General features: G+C 44.3%; 1 protein-coding gene across 4 annotated transcripts in view; it reads right to left on the reverse strand.

The window, feature by feature from the left end:
• GRIA1 (glutamate ionotropic receptor AMPA type subunit 1) overlaps positions 1–25766 on the reverse strand; it is a gene marked incomplete at both ends in the record, with an annotated part of 120991 nt that extends 95225 nt beyond the window's left edge. For all 4 annotated transcript variants that reach the window (XM_080353600.1, XM_080353599.1, XM_080353597.1 and 1 more), the window contains 2 exons: positions 23431–23568; positions 25685–25766. In XM_080353600.1, coding sequence (XP_080209726.1) covers positions 23431–23568; positions 25685–25766 — 220 coding nt within the window. The remainder of the gene's footprint in view (positions 1–23430; positions 23569–25684) is intronic.
• Positions 25767–26014: the final 248 nt, after the last annotated feature.

Raw genomic sequence — 26014 nt, forward strand, 5'->3', positions numbered from 1 at the left:
CTCCATAAACTCTTGTTCCTGAAACAACAGGGACTGAATTTCAGGGGACCCAGAGAGGACGGGATGCACAGATCCTGCCTTCCTGCTGCCGACAGACTGAAGTGCCATGCTGGGCGTCATCACACGTCAGTGTGAGCATGTGTGTGGGGGACTGTGCGTTCTGGGAAGCAAAGCAGAGGGACAGCACATCCTAACAAACCGCTCGCAGAACACAGGGCCATATGTTTCTGGAAATGTCAGAACAAAAATCATTACAGAAATGGAAAATTACATTCCTATAACACTGCTTTCTCTCTCTTTTAATGTCTGAATTTGTTTCATTATTAAAGCAGGGACAAAGCTGAGAAAAGATTGGAAGGATGGTTTGGGATGCTGCCACAGAGAAAAGATGCTCTTGTACCTAACATCCCACAGGCCCTAGTACAGAAATATCTTGAGCAAGGCTATGAAAACAGTTTTTTTCTTAAATATTTGCAAGGTCAGATCTTCCAAATGATTCTTATTTTTATTCATCAGATATTCCCCAAACACTTATTTTTCTACATAATACCTTTTGGCTCTATGCTGATGCTACTCATTTAAGTGCACATTGAAGTTATATATAACAAAGACATGGAAAACATAACGGTCTCCCATTAGGGATGTATTTTGCCATTCCTACTCTTTTCTAAAACAATTGCTTACTGAGAAACCATGCAAAGGGATAAGGCAATCCATGGAGACTGAGAAAGTTCATATTCTTGTTACATCCAAGATGAAGCTGGTCCACGCTATCTGAATTACTCCCCTATGGCATAAAATTTGAAGCAACAGACTATTGTGGTACAAGATGTTCAAACTAGCTACTAAATTGCTCCCTTTGACCATCAGTGAGAAGAGATGGGTGGATGTACTTTTCTTTTAACGTGCAAGTAAAACCAGCTCCATTGCTGATGGGGCAAAATGTATATGCAGAAAAAAAGGAGTATTGCCTCGTTCATCACACACAGCAAGAACCTGTTTGTGCTCCATGTTCTTGTCATGACAGAATACTTCCTTCCCTAGGACTTCAAAAGACTCACCTCTAGCTTTGAAAAGGAACAAGAAACATGGAAGTGTAAAAGAATTGGGGGAGGAGAGCGCTGAGGGGGGAAAGTGTGACAGGCTGTAATCATGAGACAAGAATTTATAGTGGAAATACCAGCCATGAATAATGCAACAGTTCTCCTCCTGGAGAGAAAGAGGCCTTGGAAAAATGATTTCTCCAGATCTAATGGCTGAAACAGTCCATTACAGGTGCCACAAGAGGCATCTGTCTCCATTTACATACCATTTGGTCAGATCCTGGAGCTACAAATTGTGCACTAATCAAAATTAGGACCACAAAGAACTTGTAGCACACAGCAAGCCCCACAAGGTATAAGGACAGAGAGTTTCCATCCTATGAAAGGGCAAAGGAGCAGTTAAAACCCTTGCCAACATCCCAATGGATATTGTAGAATGCGAACATGCACCAAAGGTTAAAACAACATCCAGGGTCACAGATGACTTGGGGAATACAGATACTAAGGAGACTGCTAGGACTGTGCAGCTTTCTGGAATTCTGTGCAGATGAGCCTCAGTATAAATGAACTTTGAGATTACAAATATTCAGGGGTCTGCTCCCCTGCCAGCTATAGAACAAGATACTCTAGATGCAAACTCTAGCAGAGGAAACTTTACATTATTGATAGCATCAAATCAGGAGGCAGTATCTTTTATAATCTTCCCCCTTAAGTGCCTACTATGCCCAGTTATCAGAGACAGCAAACTGAGTAGCTTAATATTTGGCCAGGCACAGTGCAATGGCATTTGTATTCCTATGTCACGTCCTCTATAGCTAATGGCTAGTAAAAACACTAAAAAAATACTTATGATTTGGCAATTATATTACACAGCATAGGATTTTCAGATATTTCTGTACAAATATGTTCCGCATGCTCAAATCTGATGGATAAAATTGCATGAAGGAGTTAGGGTTAATTCATTACCAGCTATGTTCAGCCTGGTCTTTATGTATACAAACAGAGTATTAAAAATAAGGTGCAAATCTTAGAGCAAACTTGAGCCTCCTTTTAAATCTGATCTTCCACATGTAAATAGTCCTTTTATTATTTCTGTGAGAAAATAATTAGGTTTTTTTTTAAATATTAGAGCATCATACTAAAGGACAAACCCCTGATGGACAATGTAAAATATCTTCTTGTCAAATTGTTGCAGTAGTTTGCTCTCATCTGCACAGAACAGCCTTGAGACAAAGGAGTGTGCCTTGGCTTATTTCTTAAAACAAGGTTCCAGCTTTTACAAAAGGTTTGATTTCCTCCTTTTGTACTCAGTTTAAGTGATGATTAAGCTCTCGAGAGTATGCTCTTAATTGTCAGGCATCATTTTTCCTAATGGATATTACATGGACTCCACACACAAATTCAGTTTTACTGCCCTCCCTCATCCATAGTAAGAATGACAAGCAGATGCAACGTTATCAGGAGACAGTTTATAATTGTAAACATAAAATGCAGATATTTGGTTTATGTTCTACTAGTTATGACTTTAAAAATATAACTTTTAAAAATATAACTAAATATAGATATCATAAATATAAACAGTTGTTTTCCAATGATTGGGGTGGTGGTGGTTTTTAGGGTTTTATTGGGTTCTTGTTTGTTTGTGTGGGGTTTGTTTGTTTGTGGAGTTTTTTGTTTGGTTGGTATTTATGGGGCATGTTTGTTTGTGGGGTTTTGTTTTGGGTTTTGTTTGTTTTGGTTTTGTGGGGGTCTCCCCCACACCCCCAGTGGGTTTTCTATGTTTATCCTCAGAAAAAACACACTATTCCTGATGATTGCCTGTGGTCAGGTTTGGGATCCCCAGGCAGGCAGCCAATTCTGTTCTTGGTTACTTGGAGTAATGCCAGTAAAAGCTCTGGGTCTGACTAGTAGCTGATACAACTGCGGATATCCACATTAGATACACACTTTCGAAGGACTATTGCGAATAATTCTGGATGAAACAAGGCTTTCTGGGAGGGATTTTCTGCTCTGTGGGGTTCTCTGCCAGCACCAACGCTGCTCTCCTGACTTGAGAATTGCTTTTTCCTTCCTCAAATGTTTTCCAAAGTGATTTTCAAAGTCGTGCACGGACAAACTCCAGATCTCCAGATTTAAAACTCATACAGCCCTCTGTGCCAAAAGAACCAGAGCCTCAGGGAATGTAATGAACGCAACTCATGAGAACAACCAGCTGACAGCATATTAATACACCCTGAATGTAGAGAAAACTTGCATTGGCAATACATGGAACTAAAGTGATTCTCCAAGAGAAAACCTCTCAGTTGTTCCAGGCTATAAGTAGGTATCAGCTCCATTTCTGTTCCACAAAGGGTTAATTGGACTCAGGAACAACATGAAAAGGCAAGAGGATGTGGAACAAGAAATGAGTCAAAAGGGAAGAGGATTCCCACCCTTCTCACAGAATTAATTAGCAGCTCTTTGCCATCTGTCAAACACAGGAGCATCCTCCACCTTGGAGAATGGTTCCCTTCACCTCTGCTACCTCCTTCTGAACCAGCGACTAGCACTGGGCTGGCAAAGCATAGACGGCAGCAGAGCTGCTGCCGATACCAGCAGGAAAATCAGAGACCCCAGTCAGAATACAGTCTTGAGGATGAGACTGGGTAATTTAGACACATCACAAAGGGCTCATTATTGTTCCCTGAACCCCTCGGTGGGGAACAGCCTATTGATGTTACTGTGACGCTTTCCTCTGACTCAGTTTCTCTCAGATCCTGGCATCACGAGTCTTTCTGCCTGGTGCTTCCCTTTGTCCTTTCTGTTCTTTTCTCTCTCTCTTTTCCTTTGTCTTTTTTTTTTTTCCTCCTTTAACAATTTTCAGTCAACCCTAGGGAGACAGTCCCACTCTTATTTGCTAAAATAACTAGTAGTTAAATGACTGACATTTAAAGCAATATCTTAGGCTTCAGCATTGCTCCACTGGGAGAAGATAGTGATGAGTGTGTGGGGAGAGGGAGGAATACGACATGGATCTTTTTTCTTATTTCAGGCTGTCTGTAGACTCCAGCAGACATCATTTCTGCTGGGGTGCTTATGAAGAATATATTTCTAAGTGGGAGACCAACAGAGGGCTATCCATGGGGAGAACAACCAAACAAACAAACCCCACAACACAAAACACACACACACCACAACATACTAAAGTGTAAATCAAACTGGAGATCACTACACTGGAAGCCTCGACAACAGAATGTTATTGTTTTTTGACTACTTGTTTTTGTCCTTGCCTTTGGAGTCAGTGCTGCAAAAATCACACTGAACTGTGCCAGCAAGTGCAAAAGGATGCTCAGGACCTGACTGGAAGCACATGGTGCTGCTCAGGATTTGGGTGCATTAACAGAGCTTGGATATGTGTGGGACAAGTCCCCACAGGACATGGTGTAATGATGCCTTTGAAAGATCCTCATCAAAAATAGCCATTAGTAGTTTGTTCTGTTCTAGTTTGGTTGGGAGAGATGGATGGACATCTGCATTCACACCTCTAAAATCCTCTCCCACATCTAGGTGAGACTTTTCCATTTTCCACCCAAAAGATTTCTCCTCCCAGCAACAAATACAATCAGTCAGCTGCCACCTAATTAGCAGATAGACTACTCATTTGATTTGTCAGATCCCTCGGGAACTTCACAGGATGGAGTTTTCTTATGGGAGGCCTTTTCTAAGACAATTGTTCAAATAAAACATCTGAAAAATGAAGAGAATTAGTTTCTCTGCCACCAGCCATGCAAAGTTCCATCATTTAAGCTCCCCCAGTTTTATTTCAGATGTTTATAACAGGTAAGACAAGCTTGAATAACAGCAATAATCCCTGTGTATGGCTACAGTAAAGGTGCAAGGACAAGATTCATCAATGTAAAGGAATATTGCAGCCAAGGGGAGCTCAGCTCTCATGCTGCCATTTTGCTGAAATCTCCTGATGAATCAACTCTCTGCCTACACTTGTTCCTTGCCCTGGAGAGCCTCTTGTAATATCACTGCGTGTTAACGTATGTGAATACATAGCAAAACCTGGTGCCATGCCTCTGGTGGGAATAGCAGGCACCCAGCAGGAAAAAAAACCCAATACTAAATACCCTACAGAAAAAACTTTGCCCAAATTCCAGACAATATAGCTTTGCTTTCTTTTTCCAGTCCTCCAAAATGGAGAGCCCAGAGGATCATTTTGGAACCCTTCCCCACAAGTAGGTAGTAAAGGGATTCTCATTTGGCTTAGTAGGCACCTATGAGTATATGCAAATAATTACTTTGCAACCCACCACGTGTACTTGTCGCTGACAAAAATGTGGCAGCAAGTAGAGAATGTGTGCAGTAGTGGGTATCGAGTGTATTAGTTTGGAAGTGAAGAGACTGTGGGTGTTTATCACTATTACTTGCGCATGACAAGCCAAAAAGGGTTGTGAGAAGCTAACCAGGAGCTGCTGCTTCTCTGCTCTGAGCTGCTCTGCTGGGCTAGTACATGGGCACAGCAATGCTACCTGACAAAACCAGTGCCTCTGATTTTTAACAAACACCCAGTGGGCTTAACAGTGCTAACAAATTGCATAATCTACTTATTTTCTCCCTAGTTTGTAAAGTTTTAGGGTATAGTCTGTTCTTGCCTCTAAGAGATTTGGGCTGGAAACTCTCTAAAAATGAAAACGGTTTCCCAGAGCATAACCTGACTACAGAAAACAGGTTGCCAGCAAAACCCCTGAATATGGTGACACTATAAAATTGTAGAAGTCACTGCTCCAGTACTGTCTCTGAATAATACTTCAAGTTTGAAACAAGAAAGCTTTGTAATCAGAAGACCTCCCCTACCTTTTCTTCCTTTGGATTTTCCCCACTAAAAACCTATATGTTAATCAAGCATCCTTAAGTTCTCTCATCATCTGGGTACTTTTGGTGCAAAGTGGACAGATGAAGACTCACAGCTTTGCCATCTACAGGAAAAAAGTTGATGGGAAAGGAAGGAAAAGAGCCAGATAAATCCCACTTTTTCCTCCGATTATATAGTCCTCCTTTTATAGTCAGGCCTTGGTTCTTTATACAAGAGAACAGAAAAAGCCTAGAAGCAAGACAACTCATCTCTCTGTGACTGAAAACTCACTCCCAACCCAACTGGAGCTTTGGGAACTGAGGTGTAGGTCACCCTTGGATTATTCTGCATGAGATTTTTTTCATAAGCTTTCAATTTGAAGGCTCTTACTCATCTCTTTGGCTCATGTCATGATGAAGTCCCATTGCAGAGAACAGCAACCAGAAGTAGGCTGCTCGACACCCTATGTTGTGTAATTCAACATTGTGCTTTTCCTGCACTGGTGCCATAGGGTGCTCAGCTGGAGTCCATACGTTACATCTCATGTCCCAGTGAAAATAGCCTGGCACAGCCCCAGTGACACACTGCAAATGCAGTTCTACTGCAAGCTCACATGGGGAAAGCTAATACCATTTCTATCCCACATGCAGATTTCTTCTTCTGAAAAAAAAAAATAAAATAATATGGGCAGGACACAAAAGAGGCCTGTGGTACAAGGATCTACGGGGAGAGCTGACACAAAGGCTTCAAAGATAGCGAGGGAACAGGCACCTTTGAATGCATCCCAGGAACTAGACTGAAAGGACAGGGGGAGGTACGTCATTTACCCTTTCCTACACAAGCAGCATGGAAATGTACTGCAAAACATTACATCCTTAAATATCCTAACCCAGAACTGAGCACTGGCTGTGCTTTTTGAAAGAAGGCACAGGAGGGGGCAGGAGGTGCCCAGGGCCCCAGAGAAGTGAGCAAGGAAACCTGGTGTAGCAACCTCTGAAAGAGGATGCACCAGCCAACACTGTGCAACTGAAATATCTGATTCATACTGCAGATCAGAGCTGCAGCTTTCTCTTTCTTGCAAGTTTAATTTCAAATATACCCAGTATTTGAGAAAGTGGTGGAACCAGAATCACTGCAGCACTGTAGACATCAGAATGTGTCCTTCTGTCCATTACCACCTCATGGCTCCTCCTAAAACATCCCACAAACATCTTTTGTCACTGTCCTATCTCACATCCGCAGCCAAAGCTTCCAGCAACCCCTGCTCCTCCCTGCTGGGCTGCTGTCCTTCTGCAATCCCCCTTCATGTTCTGCCCCACAACTCATTCTTCAGCCTTCATCTCCTCTTGGCTGAGAGAAGCTGCATTGGGATGGGAGGACATTTTGCTGTGGTGATATTTGCCCTGCAGGTTTGGATCCACTTCACCCACAAGCAAACACACCTCCCTACAGATGGAAGCCTTGCTGCCTTCACCTGAACTTCAGCACCTCAGCCTAATGAAGATTTTGCTCTCCCTGACAGCCTCTAATCACCAGTTAGCCAGTTTACCCAGGGAAAATTATCCTTTCTGCTAGAATTCATTTTTATGACACCTACCATAAGAGATTTAAAAAAAAAATTAGGCATTATAATGGTTTATAGAGGGTATTTTTATAATCCACTAAGCTGTTTTCCATTTCCACTGATATGACATCTCTCAGCTATAATTTATAAATGCCATCAGTTAACAGGCACAGAACCTTATCCTATGATTTCTCTTCTCATATGCTTTCCCAATTTAAACTTTCTGTTAAATCTTTGCTATGCTGCTGAATCCAAAGAGATTTGGCCATAGCTGGGGGGTGGGAAAAAAAAGTTTAAGAAGCTAATTAGTGTCACTGGATTTGGGGCATCCTGTCATGAGAGAATATAGAGGAAGCATGTCCTCAATAAATATCTCGGGCATTTAAATAAGGCTAATGCCCTCTCTGCACAGCTACCTCTAGTATCCTCAGAAAATAAAAAGTTTTATAGGGAGTAAGTTGTTGCTTTCCCATATGAGCAAGATGAGGACATCACATCAGGCAAACTGATTTTTCAGTGTATCTGACTGTCCATATGATTATTTTTGTTATTGATTGCAACTCAGAAGGGAGTCACTCTGGGAAGCAAAACTGCATGTGCCAGGGTCCAACTCAGGGATGTCCTGGGAGAAAGCATTTATTTACAGCCCTCCCACAACTCACTTCATACTTTAATAGCACCACAGAAATGCTTAACAATAATTATAATTCTTGCAGTCATTAGATGTTTTCTCCTTTTCTCTGCAAAGCTCAGACTGTAAAACTTCAGGCCTTGCCATGGTCACCACTACTAAATCACAGCAGGGAAAACAAAACCAAACATACATTTCTCCTCATTTGCATTATCTCCAGCATATCTACCTTGAGTCTGATGGGAAACCTGTATTGGGCTGCATCTAGTCTTGTGGTTACAGAAGGTCCTCACTTGGGAGAAGTAAACTCCAACAAATTCATTCTTGGTTGCTTTAATGTAGGCATGAAGAGATCTCCTTAACTTTGTCTAGGTCAAGGATCATTCATGGTCCTCCCAGGGACTGGACAGACTCCTCAAATACATGGTTGCTTTCCAGTCAAACCTGTTTAAAGACTTAAAGACTTGAGGGAAGTGCCCCCAAACTGTCTTCCTTACATGGCATGGAGAAGAAGCTTGGAAGACACACAGAAGGACATCTAATTCTAGTGGGATGTCAGGCATGGCTCAGACAAACAGAGGATTCACAGACTTTAACCTTTATTTTCCTAAGAAATTTTGTGTATAGAAGAAAATCTCCACTCAATTGAAAATTATCAATGATCTTTCTTCAGGCCTTAAAAACCGAAAGAGAAGATTAAGGGCACATCGGCTGAGCTGAAAAGCTTCACCCACTGCAAAGCTGCCTGGTGCTGCACAGAAGTGAAATCAAGAGAAGCCATCCTCCTCCGTGCAGGGGCTAGTATTTTAAACACATTTCTGTGAATTTCTTCCCATCAGGAGATTAAATGCTTCCCTGTGGGGAAGGAGAAGGAGAGCTGGTCCAGTCCATCCTCTTCCAAAGTGGCTTATTCATGTCAGCATTCACCCCCAGCACCGTGCCTGTCCCATCATTGGCAAGGCACAGCGGTGCCAAGGGTGTCAGCCAAGCTGGCATCCATACGGGCCAAACCCCAGAGCCACATTTGGGGAGGAAGACAAAGACTGAGACAAGCAGGTGAATCATGCTGTTGTCACTTGGGCAGCGGAGATGAATGAGCCTACGCTACCAACATGAAGGACATTTTCCTGCTGTCATAACAGCAATGGGAGAACAGATGGCAAATAATATGGACTGTGGCCATTCAGCATGGCCCCTTGGCACTTCCATTTTGCTGGGCTGTTTTGTGGCAAAGTCTGCTCGGTGGAAAATGTTCTGAAGGATCCTGCATACAGAGGTAGTTTCTGTTCACCCACTCAAGCATCTATGTGGCCTTTACCCATATGCTGCTTGGCACTTCCAGGAGAAAAAGAGTAGTTCCCCCATCACTTCCCAGACGTCATCCCTTGCTGCTCGTGTGACAGCAAACACAGGAGAGCTTGCCAGGGATCTGTGGACCCTACCAAAGGGGGATCAGATTCATCAGGAAGAGCAAGGACTGTAAACATGAGGCTAAGTAAGAAAATTAGGCCAGTGTGGGACTGGCCAGAAATGCAAAGCTGTGTCCTCTCCTACGAGCATGTACTCACTCTACTTTCTCACCCCTGGCAGTCACAGATAGCACATTCCCCCTTCTGAACACCCAGCCCTTGCCAGCTAAGCAGATGCTGCTGAATTGGAGGGGGCTCAAGATATTGCCAGAGTGGATTCAGTTGTGCCTCATCAATGCAAGCCCTTCCTCCTTCCCCCAGTCCAGTCTCACCAAAAAAAGAAAAACACCACACCAAAAAATAGCTACCAAGATGAGCGTATCTAAAAAAGCCTCAAGATGTAACTTCCCCCTAAAGTCGCCCTTTGTATGCAGCCTCACACACAAGAGAAATAAAAGCTTCTGAGACAGCCAAGGTCTCAAAGGCACAGGTAGGTCATTTGAGGCTTGAAGTCAAAATCTCTGTTAACATTAGGACATGTCTGAAAAGTGATTAGATTCCTGGCAGAAAAGCCTACGTAGCCCAGTGCCTCAGGTGCTGCTCCTTGAGGACCTCAGACTTATCCATTTTCATGCCAGTGTCTTCACCAATTTGCACAGCCCCACAGTTAGAGCCATGGGACGTGGGATCAGAGGAGGCATTTCAGTACACGCTTTAGCTGTTGTCTGTGGATGAGGCCAAACTGCAACAAATGTTGATTAAAAGACCATGTTAGTGGCTGTGTTTAATGCACTTGCCATAAGCCTTCAGTTCCCATTTATCATCTGTCCCTGATTCTACAACTTGCCTAAAACTGAATTTTTTTTTTTTTCCCCCCCTCACAACACCCTTTTCAAGAATACTTTTTTTTAACCGTTGATATCTTAGTATATCCCCTTGCACATTTCCCCCCCCTCACTTTTTGAGAAACACCATAAATAAGCCATTAGAACTCCTCAGTCATCTTATCAGGGCAGGAGATTCTTCTAACGAACCACAAAACAATGTGTGAGACTAATACAATATCCCAGAGCAAGATCTTTCTCTGCAAGAGATGAGGATGTGGGGATCATCTCCCATGCAAGGGCCGTCACAGCATCGTGCCAAACCAAGACAGAGTGGAGGAGCTGACTGCAGCAATACAAGACCTGCACCCTTCACCACAGCAGAGCTGGGCTGAGTGCACCCAGCACTGTCCTTTCCCCTCATCTGGGGGCAGAAACTGCCAGAAATGGGCTGAGCGCCCCTGCTCACCCCTGCGTGGGCAGGAAGAAAGTCGATCATGGGAGCAATCCTGGCTTAGCTGCGTCAGACCCTGTTTTGCAGCAGACAGCAGCAGCACCACAGAACAGATGAGCAAAAACACACACCTTCCATGAAAAAAATCATTGAGCTGTAATCCTGGCTTTTGGTTTGTTCTTTCATAAAAAAATGGTTTGGATAAAATAAAAATCCATTAATCCTGTTTGTGCTACACTCAAACTAGACCCACAGGGACACCCTGTATCACAAGGAACACACTATATCACTTTTGGTATTGATGCTCCTGGAGAAATCAGCAAATATTTAAATGCTTTTAAATACCTAACTTTTGATACTTACAGGCCTAAGCTAACAATTGGGACCCCAAATATTTGGTAAACAATGGTGAAGTATTTGGAATAATGATGAAACATTGCTGTGAGGGTTTACTAAACTCCTGACAACACAGAGATGCAACAGACGAACAGCACAACATCCATGAGATTGTCAGGACATAAGAAACATGGGGCTTGCAACAGTTACAGGCACAGAAAGGAGCAGGATAGCCAAGAGCAAAACCCTGCTGCAGGGAAGAGAAGAACCAGCAAAAATCAGGGTGGAGCACAGTGTTGCTGGGCAAAATCTACAGGAAAGGTAAAGACAGCAGTGACATGATCACAGACTACAAAATCCCCTCGAGTGCCTTTGCATCAAGTGAACCTGCTTTAGAAAGAGCTTGATCTCCAATCCAGGAAACGATAGTGCATAACCATGTACATGTAGCTCTGATTTCCATTCTCATTGAAAAGATGCTTGAAAAACAAACCAAAATTAAGACAAATGCTAGCTTTGCTTGGAATAATTCATGAGTGCAAATTACAGGAATAAAGGTTAAACCACATCAACCAAATAAATATGAAAACTAAGAAAAATAACTGCAGAGAGTCACAGCGGTCCATCACCTGGGGGCATCCCATCTCTAGTCCAAGGCTGCCAGACACACCAGCACATCTCACCACCTCTCCTGCTGACTCTGACAGCAAATTCCCTTGAAGCACATTGACAGTCTGGGATTTTAAGTAGCCAGGAGATAACAGCAGCCAAGACGACTGCCATGAGCTCATAGCTGCTGCGAAGAGCATAATTAACATGGGCTTTCATCACCTCACTGCTCTCTATAGCAAATACTCCTGACAAAGAGGGTTCAATTTGGGGTGCCCACATCAGACCACTCAACATCTGCACCAGGGACCCTGTGGGACCCTCACCTGGTACATCAAATGAAATGCTGAGGAAGCACACTTTTGCAGATCTGCTTTGACCACAGATCTCTGGGTACAGGAGCTTGTTTGGGGCTGCAGAATAGTCACATAGCCCAGTTCTCAGTGTATAACCCCACACTTTTAGGGAGCAAATGGGCTGACATGAGCGAGGCACACAGAGGGCAGAGGAAGCTGCACTGGAACAGCATGAAATCCAGACCAGGCAGCAGCAGGTACCAACTGTGGGTGTGATACTGTATGTGGTAGACTTAACCTGCCAGGCCTTGCATATACAGATTTCATACAAGGGGGCTGGAATAACCTCTTAACCCTCCATCAGTATTTTGGACCAAGAGAACAAAGCAAAAAGCCCTCATTTCTCTTAAGGAATTTTTCAGAGCAGGGATGCTCTCAGACATTTCAGAGGAAAGAGCACATCCTACTGCACATCCCTGGGCAGTGGTAATCACAGACTGCTCCAGCTAAAGCTGGGAAAAAGAAATCCCAATGAGGAAGGCAATTTCTTCCCAAAGATGGACTCATTACTGGCCTCCAGCTGCCAACTCTTAAAGCAAATTCTTTCAATCTCACACAGCATCTTTAAGAAATGATAGATTGCACTGGATGAGAAGAAACTGTCTGCTCCGCGATAATAAATGAGTTATTAGCAAAGGTAGCAGACTCCCAGATTCATTTGTGATCCAAAGGGCTTACAGCTTCTTCCCATTTTCACAATGCCAAAACCACAGAACATGCAGACAAGCAAGGGATGGGAAGGCAGCCTCCTGTGCCTGTCTGCTTGCTGCTCTCCCGTGGCTAAATGGAGACTGTCAAGTGCGATTTCCTTTTGATGGAGCCTTTTTTAAAATGTAAATTTGCTGTTGTTGAAAGTGAATTATTCGCTGTATTGGCTGCAGGCAAGGATAGCCAGAAAAAACACTGCAAAACTCACCCCTGCACGCTACACCTCTGCAGCAACTCTTGCAGCTCTGGACACAAACCGTCTTGTAGCCCAAGTGCCCACAGTCCCACAACAAGGCACCTCATTCCTCCAGTCCCCGCACAGCTCGATTAACACAGACAGCGCTGAGACAAACACCTTTGCCAAAGGCTCCCACAGTCCCATCAGAGGATGCTGCTCATCTTGACCCTGATTCCCTCCACCCTCAGGCTCAAAACAGGAAACCTGAATGCACATCCTTACCAAACCCCTCTGAGATCGCTGTCAAATGGCCAGCAAAATTCAGGACCAGGCCACAGTGGGATTCAGAGTATCCCAGGGATTTTCAGGTGTGTTTTGACCCAGGTGTTTGAGTGTGATTTGGCTAAGCTGCTAAAGGGTGCTACTTTAGAAATTACTTATTTTTAAATCCAGGCCACTTTTGGTTTTGTTTTGGTTTTTGTTTGGGTTTTTTTTTGTGGTTTGTTTTTTTTGTTTGTTTGTTTTGTTTTTTGGGTTTTTTGTTTTTTTTTTTTCAAAAAAGCTCATGAGATGGTTCTAGTGCCACAAAGGGCTTCGCTGTACTCTTCCCATTAGAGCCAGTGGGTATTGCTCAGTCAAATCCCCAGATGCTATTCTGAAAACACTACAGTTAGCATCTGTAGGCATTCCTTCCCTGATGATACCCACTCTATGATCCCCTGGAGCCTACTCCTAGTGAAAGGCAGTATCAGCCAGGAGCAGCACATCGACAGAAACAGGGAGAAAGATCTGCTTAAAGACAGCAAAAGCAAACACAGGCACCATTGTCAGATAACCACAAACACTACTGCCAGCAGTGCACTCAGGACAAGGGAGAAATTAAAGAGGCCAAGAGGATGAGAGCTTGTCTCAGGACAACAGCATGGCCATGCCCTTGAGGGGCCACTGCAGTCCTGTGCCAAAATAAAGGTGAATCTGAGAAGAGCAGTTTCTATGCCATGTACATTTGTTTTCTTCACTTAGCAATACAACAGAATAGCACAACAGCAAACCGCCTGTTTGCAACATGATGCCTGTTTTTATCAAAGCCTTTACAGGCTGCTTACCAGGGAGAGCAAGAAAATGTTTGGTACCAGTGAATTATCACTTTCAGAGTATTGAAGAATTAGCAGAAGGACACAATACAGCTGCTAACACTCTGGGGTAGGATTCATCTCACCTACCTCTGAAGGTCTCACAGTAAGCTGTCTAAGGTAAGCTAATCACCTTGGTTTCCCATATAGAACAGAGAGATAAGCAGGCACCTCTGGATAGCAATTCCATCCTAAGATGGTTGTCTAAAACAGTTCAAAAGGATTGCTTACAGTAGCGCTCTCTGATGATTACAGACGTAACTTTCATGAGTAGCTTAAGATGAGGTCAACTAATTCTTAGCCAGAAAAGTGAGAGGGGACACATTCCCTTCTTAATGCTGTAAGGACTGAGGACCTGCTGGTTAAAGATGCTGCTAACTCATGTAGACAGTGACATAGCACAAGCACCCTGTGCCAAACTTGGATGTGGTTCTTCCCTCTCTTCTTCCACAGCCATCTGGCAAAGCATAACTGACATGATAAGCACACAATTCAGTTGCTTTACCTGGTGCTTCACAAAGGAAGTAGTTTAATTAGGGGATAGTGCATTCAGCGTTTGTACTGAGGACACATGTAAGGTCCCCAAGCAAAGAAGTTTAGGAACAGTCTCTTGGCTCACAGCTGCTGAGAGGATGTGTGTTGGTTTTCCCACTTCAGAGTTAGGACAGGCTGAGAGACTGAGTTAATTCTGATTAAATCCATGAAATGCACTCAGCTCTGCCTTCGCTTAGGATGGACCAGGGACAGCTGCTGTGCCCAACTGTTTTCCTGGGACAGTGATCTGGAAACGACATCACTGCATGGGCTGTACCACAACTCACTTCCCTGTCCTTGCCTGCAGCAGCACTGTCCCCTCACCCCCTTCCCCCACTGCAGACGTATGTGGTTTGGCTTTCTATTACTTCCTTCAGTAGTTCATTAAAGGCATTAATCACCTTCTACACGAAGGCATTTCTCCTGAACTCCCTACAGGCCAAGCCTCTTTCTCAGCTGCAGCTCCGCTGGCTGCCCATCCCTTTGCAGACACAGCACTGGAGCCCCTGACCTGGCCTCCTTTCCCCTCCTGATCTGGTCCCTGCTGCACACAGATCAGGCAGTCAACCCCCAAGCCTCCCCTGCCATGTATACTCTGACAAGAACATCCTTTCCAGCAAACATTCACTGTATCATAGTCTACATCTAAGTATTTGTTGTCATCCTTTTCCCTGGCCAAACAGATCCATCTCAGGACCAACACACAGCTGGCCACTCATGTGCATCATGCAGTAAGCCATACATAAACAGGACACACCATGCAATAAGTACACTGTGCAAGGCTGGAAAAGCACCATGGCATGTTGAGACTGTCACAGCAGCAGCAAGAGGTCTGCAGGCTGTGTTAGACATGCTGGCAGTTTGCAATAATCTACCCCATGCAGGGGATTCCCTGCTCTCAGCACTGAGGTTTGACTCCAGGGCAGTTGCACCAAGGACAAGGGATGCTGAGAGCACATTGAGCTATGATGCTTGCCAGGTGGGAGACACCAGCAGGCTCCAGCTCAAATTCAGGCAAAAGGGGGAAGAGCCCTCAGAAAGCAAAACCTCCTGTGGCTTAGGTAAGGGCTAAAAAGGGACATGCTGTAGCTGAAGTTGTCTATGGCCCCGCTAGAGCTGCTGCCTGTCCCCTTTCCCACACTGGATCTCCTGACTCAGTATTTCTTCTCCATCCATGTGTGCTCTCTGTTGGACTTCACTCTCCTGTGCTCTCCCCACAAGCTCCCTCACCTGCTGGTAATTTGTTTCTGCTTCTCACCTGCAAGAACAGCAACAACATCCCCTTTCTCATGGATGGCACTGAATCAGGTGTGATTGCTGCATGGAAAAAAAAAGTAACAAGGCTCAGGGCTCTCAAGGGACTATTGGCAGGTCAGTTGGAGAAAAACCATATCTGAATCAGTGTAGTCACTTGTATCTTGCTCATTGAAGCTTACTGCTAGTAAATATCATAGAAAAGTTTCTGGAAGGGCAGGGAGGTGAGAAATAGCCCTTCCTTTCACATGAGACCCTTCCATCCTGCATCCAGATTACCCACAGCAGCTTCTGTATCTCTCAACCTTTCATCTCCCTCCCATTTCATCTCTATTAGCATCATTAGAAGAACCTTGCTTATTAAATCAAAGTCAAGACTCCTATAGCATATAGAGATGCACACACATACGCTATATCCACATGAGAATCCTGACATCAGTTGTATGTTACATCTCTATCTTAAACATCAGTTGTTTTCTTTTGCACTCCTCTGTGCTGTCAAAAACAAATAAAATCAAAGAATGAAAAGACCCTCTTGAAGAAGCCAAGATACGGCAAGTTGTAGCTGTTACTCACCTCTTCATTGCCTCACTGCTACTTCCTCAAGGGATCAGTCAGTTCTGCAATGCATATGCACATCTCCTCCCAAACTGCAACTCTGGATGAGGATTGGCAAGGGTTGGTTCACTTAAAATAGGGAAAATATCTGATATACATTAACAAAAACAATAACATCACTGGAGATTTGTTTGTTATTTTGTGGTGCATTTTTTTGTTTGTTTTCTGTAGTTGTTGTTGGGGTTCTTTGTTTTTTTGGTTGGTTGGGGTTTTGGTTTGGTTTTTTTGTTTGGTTTGGTTTTGTTTTTGTTTTGGGTTTTTTTGTTTGTTTAAGAATGCCCCAGAGGAACAAGTGGGTCCAGCTGCTAAAGGACAGCAGGAGAAAATCAACTAGAGACTTGTTACTTTGCAGGTTAATGAGTGATCAGTTCAGCAGGTGAGGAAGGAACAGTTTCTGCCAGATGGCATGCTCTTAATATTCTAATCATTCGGTATTATTTTGAAATGGTTTTTCTGTCGGGATGATGGTGGATTGCTAAAGGCTCTGTTCGGCGCTTCTTCTGCATCTTGCCTAATATTTGACTTACTCAGGAATCCTCGTAAGCTCCGCAAAGAACATCCCACACTGTACCAGACAGCCCTTTTCACGGTGAAAATTACCCTGTTTCAGTGCTACATAACTAAGAGCAGAGAAACAAAACTTCATCTCTTTTTAAAGCAATGCAGTTGAAAGAAATGCATCTTTGTCTTCAGACTTTTGTTAATACCTCACCCCAGAGAATTTGGATCTGCAGAATATTAAAGTCTCCCTGACTTATTGCCTCTTTAAGGAGCATGTTGATTCTGTGTTTGCTCTGAGCTCCACATGTTACTGAAGCTAACTAGTACTGTTTCCATTTCTACTGGTAGAGAGCTGTTGCCTTTGGGGCCCTAACCCTATTAAGGCAAATGTAAACATATATCTAAAATTCCCACTAGAGTTTCAGAAAGGAACAGCGAGCTTTCCCACTCTGCCTTCCTTGCAGCCCCATGAATGTTTCCCCTCTCACCTTGCTAATATGCCAAAAAATAAAGCCCATGTGTTTCTGGCTTAGTAGGATCCTTACCGCACGAAAAAGCTTTATTTTTAGAGAAGAAAGGATAAGCTGTGAGTGAAAACTGTGACTAACACAATGGACAGGTCTGGCCTCTGCTGCTCATTGCGTTTCAAATCCCTTCTCTGCCTGCTGCAGAGCCCAAATTTTACCTCACTGTATTTTTTGCTTGTCACCAATGAGTATTTGGGATCCTATCCAGATGAGCAGATAGATTTGCAGGTGTGAAATTCCCCTTATTCTTCCTCTGATGTTTCCTAATTGTGTCATATCACCTTTTGTCCCCAGGCACCACTCCCTAAGCCTACAATAAAAAAAAATTATAAAAAACAGTCACACAAAGAATAAGTGCCCGCACACCCTCTGGAGATAAACTGACACCCAGAGCTAGAGGAAACCCTTCCTACAGGCACTGCCAGTCTCTCAGCCTCACTGGCCCATGTTCACCTGAGGTTTTCCATGCCCAGATCCATGATGGTAGACAAACAACCTGCCCTGTCCGGGCAGCTGTAGCGGAGAAAAATGTCTCAGCACTCGTGTTTTAAATGTTTTCTCTGTGAAAGCATATGGGACAAGCTCCCACCTTCAGTGGTGGCTGCGAATGCGGAGCACCCAGCACCTGCCCCAGACCCCTGTAGAAACCTTGGACACAGGGGGCTGGTGTCACCCCTAGGACCCGCTCCCTCCCATTCAGCAGGATTTCATCCATTAGCACCCTCCTTGGAGCTGGACCTGCCTCTGTAAGGTGCTGGCATCTCACTGAACAAATGTGCACTTACTAGAAAGCTACAGCCCATCCCTGCCAGAAACTGAGCATCCTCCACCTCAATTTGATCTAACGTGAATTGATCCTCTGTGATTCATCAACCTGCATCACATATTTTCCTCTTACAAAATCTAAGGAGATGTGCTTCCTTGTACTACCTATGTTGTACTAATCAGACTGCATCTGATCATTAAATTCGTCTTTCTGTTGGCTTAGCTCACATTAAATAGTCAAAGTGAGCATCCTGAGCCCTGCAGGGGAAAGAAAAAATCCCAGAGCATTTACATGAAATTTCTGACACTGCAAAAATAAAAACAAGTCTTCCAACACCACAGCAACTACATACTATTACAAGGCTGGGCTTATTTAGACTGTGGAAGTTTAATTATAAAAGATTGCATTTTAATTGATTGCTGCTAGAATAATTACAGCAACACCTTTCCAAGAAATGGCGACCATAGTATGTTTGTCAACAAAGAAGCTTCCTTTAAATTCAACACACAATAATTGTTTAATTAAGCCAAATTTAGATCCTCATTTGAGAACATTCAAATGTTTGCCTATTCCTTCCCATCTCTGAGAAGTAATTTAAGAGATAAAAAGCAATCTCCAAAAATACTTTATCTATATACATAAGCATCCAAGAACAAGAAATACTTCATTTCATAGCTGATCTGGATCTAAGCTTGCTGCTATTGATAAGAACGTAAGAACAGAGTGAGTGATCACTACAAATCCCTCTCTAATTGGTGCTGGGAGGCCTTTATAAAATATGAACAGACTCCAAACTACATATTCATTTTCTAATATGCAGAACAGATTCAACTGTTGATATTCTAGCAGCACCCACAGCCCATACTCAGTATGAGGACCCCACAGTAACTGCACCTGTGCACACATGGAAGGAGATGGATAAGAAAATTCATTGGTTTTCAGCCTCCTTGTAAGTTTTCTTGCAGTTACAAAATCCTGCTGCTGTCCTGTGCAGACCTCTGTGTTTCAGGTGCACTCTGTTTCTGTGTGTCCTGACTGTCCCTTTCTCAGCAGCCCAACACCTAAGCATGCAAAAGCCGACCACTGCATCAGCAACGTCACAGGGTTCAGTGCTGAACGGAGGTTTTTTTAAGTCGCTGGTCATCCCTGCAAAGTGGCCTGGGTTTTGCAAGGTCAGTTTTATGAAGCTGGTGACTCACCTTCTGCAAGTCCTGCTCAACAGGACATGTACACGTATCTCGGGAAAGTCTGTGTTCCCTGCCAGGAATATCAGTCTCTGAGCCATCGTCTTTCCTGGGCAGCGAGAGGAACCACTGTCTGCCCGACGCTGCCAGGGCTCACCCGGGGACTCCAGTCAGAAGCCTAAAGCAGGAGTCTGCACCACAAATTAAATAAAGCTATGGAGCTGTAGCTGAAACAACTCATATGCCAACAGGACACAGTGCTCATGTCCTCTGCAGACCTCTCAGGGCAAGAATTTGCAGCACTCTCCTAAGCTTCAGACCTCCTGCATCCTCTCATCTGGTACAGAGCTTCCCTCTTCCCACACCTGCAGCATCAACCCTGCACACTCAGGCACAGCAAAACCCAGCAAGGCAGAGTTCGCTGGCAACTGTGTTGGGGATGTAAAGCTCTTTTCTAAACATGGATGAAGACGGAACCTGTGAACATGGCTTTAAAGCTCATCAGAAGGGTTTTGCTTGGCTATTATAAGTGACTAGGCAAACCCTTCAGCTACGCCACACCATCATTTCACCCTTTACAGTCACCTGGCACTGCTGCATGCTTCTGCTGAAGGAGGGTCTCTAAATTCACCTTCCTCCTGAACAATTGCCTTCGTCTGCAAAGAAACAGCACAAAAATATAAAGTCTCCTAACCTTTAGTTAAGAGCCCTCAATGCAGCAGGTGTGTATTTCCATACTGGTAAGCCACACCACACACTGAGCTGCAAATAGAGCCTGGTCATTACCATCTATTCTGTGGGATGGAAGCTATTCAGGAAGATATTTCAGTTATTGAAATGTGCCCATGTTTCAGCAATGCAGCAACATTAGCATCAACCACACACGTGAAATACGAGGTTACCGCACACTGTATCTACTACTTATTTTTGTTTTCTTAATGATTACTGTTTGCTTAAAATCGTAATTACTGATGTGTTATGCACAGGGACCACAGAACCTGTAGATCAATGCTGCCCCACACAATCACTCTGTAATGATAAGAAGTCCACAAATGGAAGTGTCAGAAATGCAAAACTTATTGCCGGGCTGTCACAGAGGCAGCCCAGTGACAACAGCAGCCTCCTGATATTTTACAGATTTATCACTTTCATGGGTATTATTGTTACCAATTTACGATCATCACTAGCACATCATTAACAGCTCCCTATCACTGTCACCTCTGCACAAATGGGTGCATCTCATACTGTAAATTCACCCACTGTCACGCCAAAGCTTGCTCATTCTAACTGGCATGCAGATCTATGTCAGGCAGAGGTAGACAGTGTCACAGCTGATGCTAAAATACATTTTGCATACGATCTCCTTAGACAAGGTGCTGTCATTTTACTGCAGTTCATCCTGCCACTTAAGCATCACCCCACAAGCTGCCCAAGAAGGTTTTTTGCTTCTACTGTCACCACTGATTCTTAATATATATTCTGTATTTTGAATGATGCTGCTTCAGGCACTTGCCGTGAGGGCTACATTTAGCATATGAGGCCAGATCCCAGCACAAGGTAGGACTTGCCATGGGGCCAGGCCTATTAGTTGCCCCCAGATGTCCTGTTGGAGACTCTGGTAGGGACAGCACCAGGTTTACAGGGTCCAAACACCCTTGACTTAACCATCCGAGAAACAGGTAACGCCAATGACAAGGAAACACTCTGTTCTCTATCTCCATGGGAACAAAACCCAGTGTTTTTAACTGGAAGCATGGCCAGTCTTTCTCAGAAGATAAGGACCACTGCGTGGGCAGAGTTTTTATTCTCTGTAAATAAACAGATCTTTCTGCTGATATCTAGTCCTGGCAATTTGGAATTTGCTAGAAAATAAGGAAGGAGATAATACCTGGCAAAACTTTCACACCAGCCCTAGCGTACTAAAAGCGGGGCATTGTGTTTTGTTTCAGTGGGGTTTATTTTGGCTTTTTCTTTTGTTTTATTTGGGTTTGTTTGTTTGTTTCCCCTCAGGTACATGGAATAGCACCGCCTTTTGTATTTACAAAACAAATACTGCCCTTCCATAAGAGGGAAGAACTCAGGAAGTTTTTAATTATAAGAAAAGAAAAATGAGGACAAGTGAAGTTGGACTGTGCAGAGTGCTCTGCTGGTCTGATCTAGGACAGTGTGCCCTACATAGAGCTCAAATATAACATCCTTTGGGAGGCTGCCTTGCTTCCATTCAGCTTTTGTGAGACCACCCGTGCCCCCGTGGTACTAATGACAGATTTCTGAAGCATAACTAGTATCATGACCTTGCTATCAAAATTAATGTTGTAAACAAAACCATTAGCAGCAGGCATCAAGAGGGAGGGAAAACTATGTGCAGATGGAGAATTTATTCTAGTGAAATTCTAGCTTCTGCTTTCTTCCTGCGACCAGAACTGAAACAGCTTGTCCCCAGCCACAGTCAGCAACTCTGCCTCAGGTAGGTGATGCTTTTCCTTTATAGGTACAAGGTCTGTATTTTTTTTTTCCTATTTGTCTAGTTTTCCCACCAAGGAAGTGCCATTGGACTGAGCTGAAATAGTTGCTTTTCCTCAATGGAAACCTTGTAGTTGGCAAATAGAGGGATATTAAGGAAAACAGAAAAACTTTATGCCTGTCATTAGATGCTCCAGTGAAAGTGTGGCCAGATTATTACTTCTCTCTTGTGTCACACTGGCCAGCAAATTCCTGCAATGTTGTATTTGCAAACCTTCCAACAGAAGTAATCATAACTTTTTTTTCCTTCTTCAAAGAGCCTTATTAATTCTCTTCCTGTACATTCCCAAGTTCTTTTTGCAGGAAAGCACTTTTCCCTTTTGTGTATTTCTTAGCAGAGAACAGTTTGTGTCCACCTCTACCCCACTCTCCACATGACTAAACTGCAGAGAGGATGTTTCGGTGAATCAAAAGGATACTACTAACATGACCCATCAACCATCCAAAAGGCTCTACGAAGGGAAAGGCTCCTCCAGTTCCTCCTGACAGTCTTCATACACACACCAGCTCAGAGAATGAAAGCGGTGTCTGACACCAGGTTGAACTGAGAAATTCTTGGTGCATCACACCCCAGTAGCGCGAGCCCCTCGTGTGCAGCACCGCGCCGCTCACTCCCAAGGAAGCAAATGCTGCGACATCCTCTACCACAACCACAGGGCTGTGTTATGGGTTTCGTTTTCCCCTGGTTCCCTCCTGGAGAACATCCCTGGTTGCTGCTGTATTACCTGGCAAGCCAGATTTTTTCTTTCCCAACTATATCATATAAGAAGAACAGCACAGCTCATGTGCTGTGCTGTAGGAAGGTACAAATACACCCTAGGATTGACTCTGTAGTGCAAATTCAATCTTTAAAACTCATTTTCAGAGCAAATTATTTCACTGGTTCTCGAAACCAGAACTCTTATCTCTTAGCAATTATTAAGCATGCCACTTAGTTGGGATCTGGACTCCACTTGCACCAAGCTGCTGTTTTCTACTAGGTCTGTCTGAAATTACAAGGACAGATGGCTAAACTGGGGCTAGAGAAGAAGTTGTTCACACTAAACAGAGACTTCTGTGCACCCTGTGGGTGGAAAGGGGTGTCTCTGTTGTACATCACAGCTATAGGAGATATGGGAATGAAAAACCTCAACATGAGTCGGGCAGAGGTTAGAGAAACAAGAGGGAAGGAATTGCTGGGGGGTTTATATCACTTCAGAAGCAACGAAAGAGAAAAGGCACAACATGCTGAATAACCACAACACTACCTTACCCCTATGTCTCAGCAAAAACCAAAATGATTCAGAAATCCTTCACCCATGTATTCAGGGTTGTCTTACATAGACTTGAAAGAAGTTACACGTTTGGAGCAGATGTCCCGTATTTCAGACACAAAAAGATACCAGGCAGGAATCACAAAACCAAAGTAAGAGAGAGCATGGCAAACACCGCTACTTACAGGTGTATGTCATTTCAAAGCTGTCGCTAATGTTCACAATGTCGATCTGGGGAAGGAGCTTAGGGGGTTCCGTGAGCTGAGACAACGCAAACCTAAAAGCTGCATGTTCCTGGGACTGTTGATTAGGAAATAACCCCCCTGGAGAGAAAAACAGAACAAGAAGAAATGTCTTAAGCACACCTGTATTAGTAACCTCTTCAGTCCAAATTATTCCTGTGAGCAGAGGCTACAGCTCCCCAGCCCAGAGAATGCCTCTACACTCCAAAACACTCCAGCACACAAGACCTGAGGGTTTCATGCCCACTGCCGATACACTGGGAGCAGGGAACCTTTCCAGCCTGTGCATTCTGTAATGCCTGGATCACATACAGGAGCCCTTATGCATCCCCAGGCCAGCAGCCTGCCAGGTCTGGATGAACCACAAGGTTTGAAAGCTCAACCTCCTCACCCCCCATAACTTTAAGGAAAGGAAATGGAATCACTGCCAATATAACCTTTGTAAAGGAGGAATGAGCCTGTCTTCCTCCTTCTCTCATTTGCAATTAGGCTCAGTTTAAAACCCTGCTGACTATGGAAGGGTTTGTTCCAGAAGGGGTACAGAAGTTCTCCCACAATATGGAATGCCAGGGTGCTGGGCAGACTGGCATGGCACTGGGTAGATGGGGACAGGGCTGCAAGGGTCAGAGTAACTTACGACTTGTGGCCAAACAACTGCTGCTACTGAAGTTCATTGCATGGAAAACCCTAAATTTAACAGGTGACAGTGGCCAAACTCAAAGAGGGCAGGAAATCAAAAGTTTGGCCTTCAAAGGGATCTATCTGAGCAGAAGCACAAGCAAGCCCAGAAACAGAGAATTATATAAATGATAGGAACCGGGACCAGACTGGACCCAGCCTCAGAGCCTTTCTTTTCTGCTCCCCCACTCCTTTCTGCTTGGAACAAAGCGCTATGATAACCCGGCCCTAGGAAAAGTTTCCTGCTGCTCCCCCAGCAGGAAACTTGGCTTGCGCCAGATCCCCCTACAGCCTCCAGAAAAATATTATATTCGGACTGTCTAGTAATCTACACGCATTTAAAGGCAGCACAGTTACTGGCATTTTATGAGTAGGGAAACAAAGGATTCTGCAAGAATGAAGAATTAAAGAAGCAGAGAGTATCAATTCTCGTCCTCCAGGGCAGATGGCTTGGGGAAGAAACAAATGTGCAAGGACCTGCTATTAACGGCACTTTGCACGTTTTTAGAATAGAGGGCATCTCCTTGTTGTATGGAAAAGGGCTATTTGTGCGTTAATATCCCCCTCCCCCATTCCTCCCACCTCCCAGCCTAACCATGGTTGTCAGAGGAATAGGATGCTAGTAGCTGAGTTCAGCTATTACATGTGTTTGTTGAAAGGGAAAAAATCTGGGATGTTGCAAAAATTTGGGGTAAAGGGGAGGCAGGAAGGGAGGGAGACAGGGACGCAGCATCAACAGCAATAAAAGCACCAATTGTGCAGCTGGACTCAGACAGGAGTTGCCTGAACTTGGTGCATTAGCAATTGATTGGCATTGGAAAGAAGTGACATGGGAAATAAAACCGTCATGCAAAGGAAGAGAATTTGGGACCTCGTTACAAATCACCATCCCTAAAGATCAATGGGAGAGTAATAATAAACCTGGGGAGGGAGGGAGAGGAGCACCGAGAAGTTGCAGGAAGGGAGAAAGAAATCAAACAGGCACTGCTAGTGCGCAGGGGAAGCGAGTAGCATGAAATGGAAAGAGACTTCAATGCAAAATCTTCCTCCAATAGCTCTGCCCTTATTCTTTAGCAACAACGACAGAGAGCGCCTGTTTGTTACCTCTCGTCCCAGTTACCTACAGATGAGAGCATCCTCACAAAAATGTATAATGCAACCACTGATTTTGCAAATGCAGCAACGCACAACGTCAGCCCAGGCATTTCATGGAGCAAGAAACAGATATTTTTTCGTGCTTCCTCCATTTCAGAGGCACTTTTCTCCCTCTGTGTTGGTGTGTGTGCAGGCATTTATTCCCAATCTTCCCCTCCCCCAAGGCCAAATTGATACATCTCTGCTCTTGCAAAGCTGGTATCAACGCACAATTCCAGCCCTCACGGTTCATCCTCTCGCACACACACACACACTTTGTCTTTGCAAGCAAATGAACGGGTCAGTTTTCCCCCATCGCCCCCTCTCCACCCCTACCCACTTGCCGGGGAACATCACTTCAAACGGCCCCGGGCTCTGCACTCACCTATCTGGATATTGTTGGGGAAATTGGCCCCTAACACCGCCCCTAGGAAACTGGTGCAGAAGAAGGCAAAAATGTGCTGCATATTCCCTTTTGCATTGGCGAAAAAGAAGCCCAGTTCCAAGCATAAGATTTGATTTTTCCCCCGCTCTGCTCTCTTTAGCTGCCTCTCTCGCCTCCCCTCCGCGGCGCCTTCAGGGCTGCGCGTCTCCCTCGCTCGGAATCCAGCGCCGAGTCTGCTGCTGAGCAGCGCTTGGCAGCAGGATTAACTGAGCCCCGGGAGAGAGAAAGAGAGCCCGCTCCTCATCCACATCCCTCCCCCGCCACACATAA

Source organism: Nesoenas mayeri (assembly GCF_963082525.1).
Source record: "Nesoenas mayeri genome assembly, chromosome: 14".
NCBI lineage: Eukaryota > Metazoa > Chordata > Aves > Columbiformes > Columbidae > Nesoenas > Nesoenas mayeri.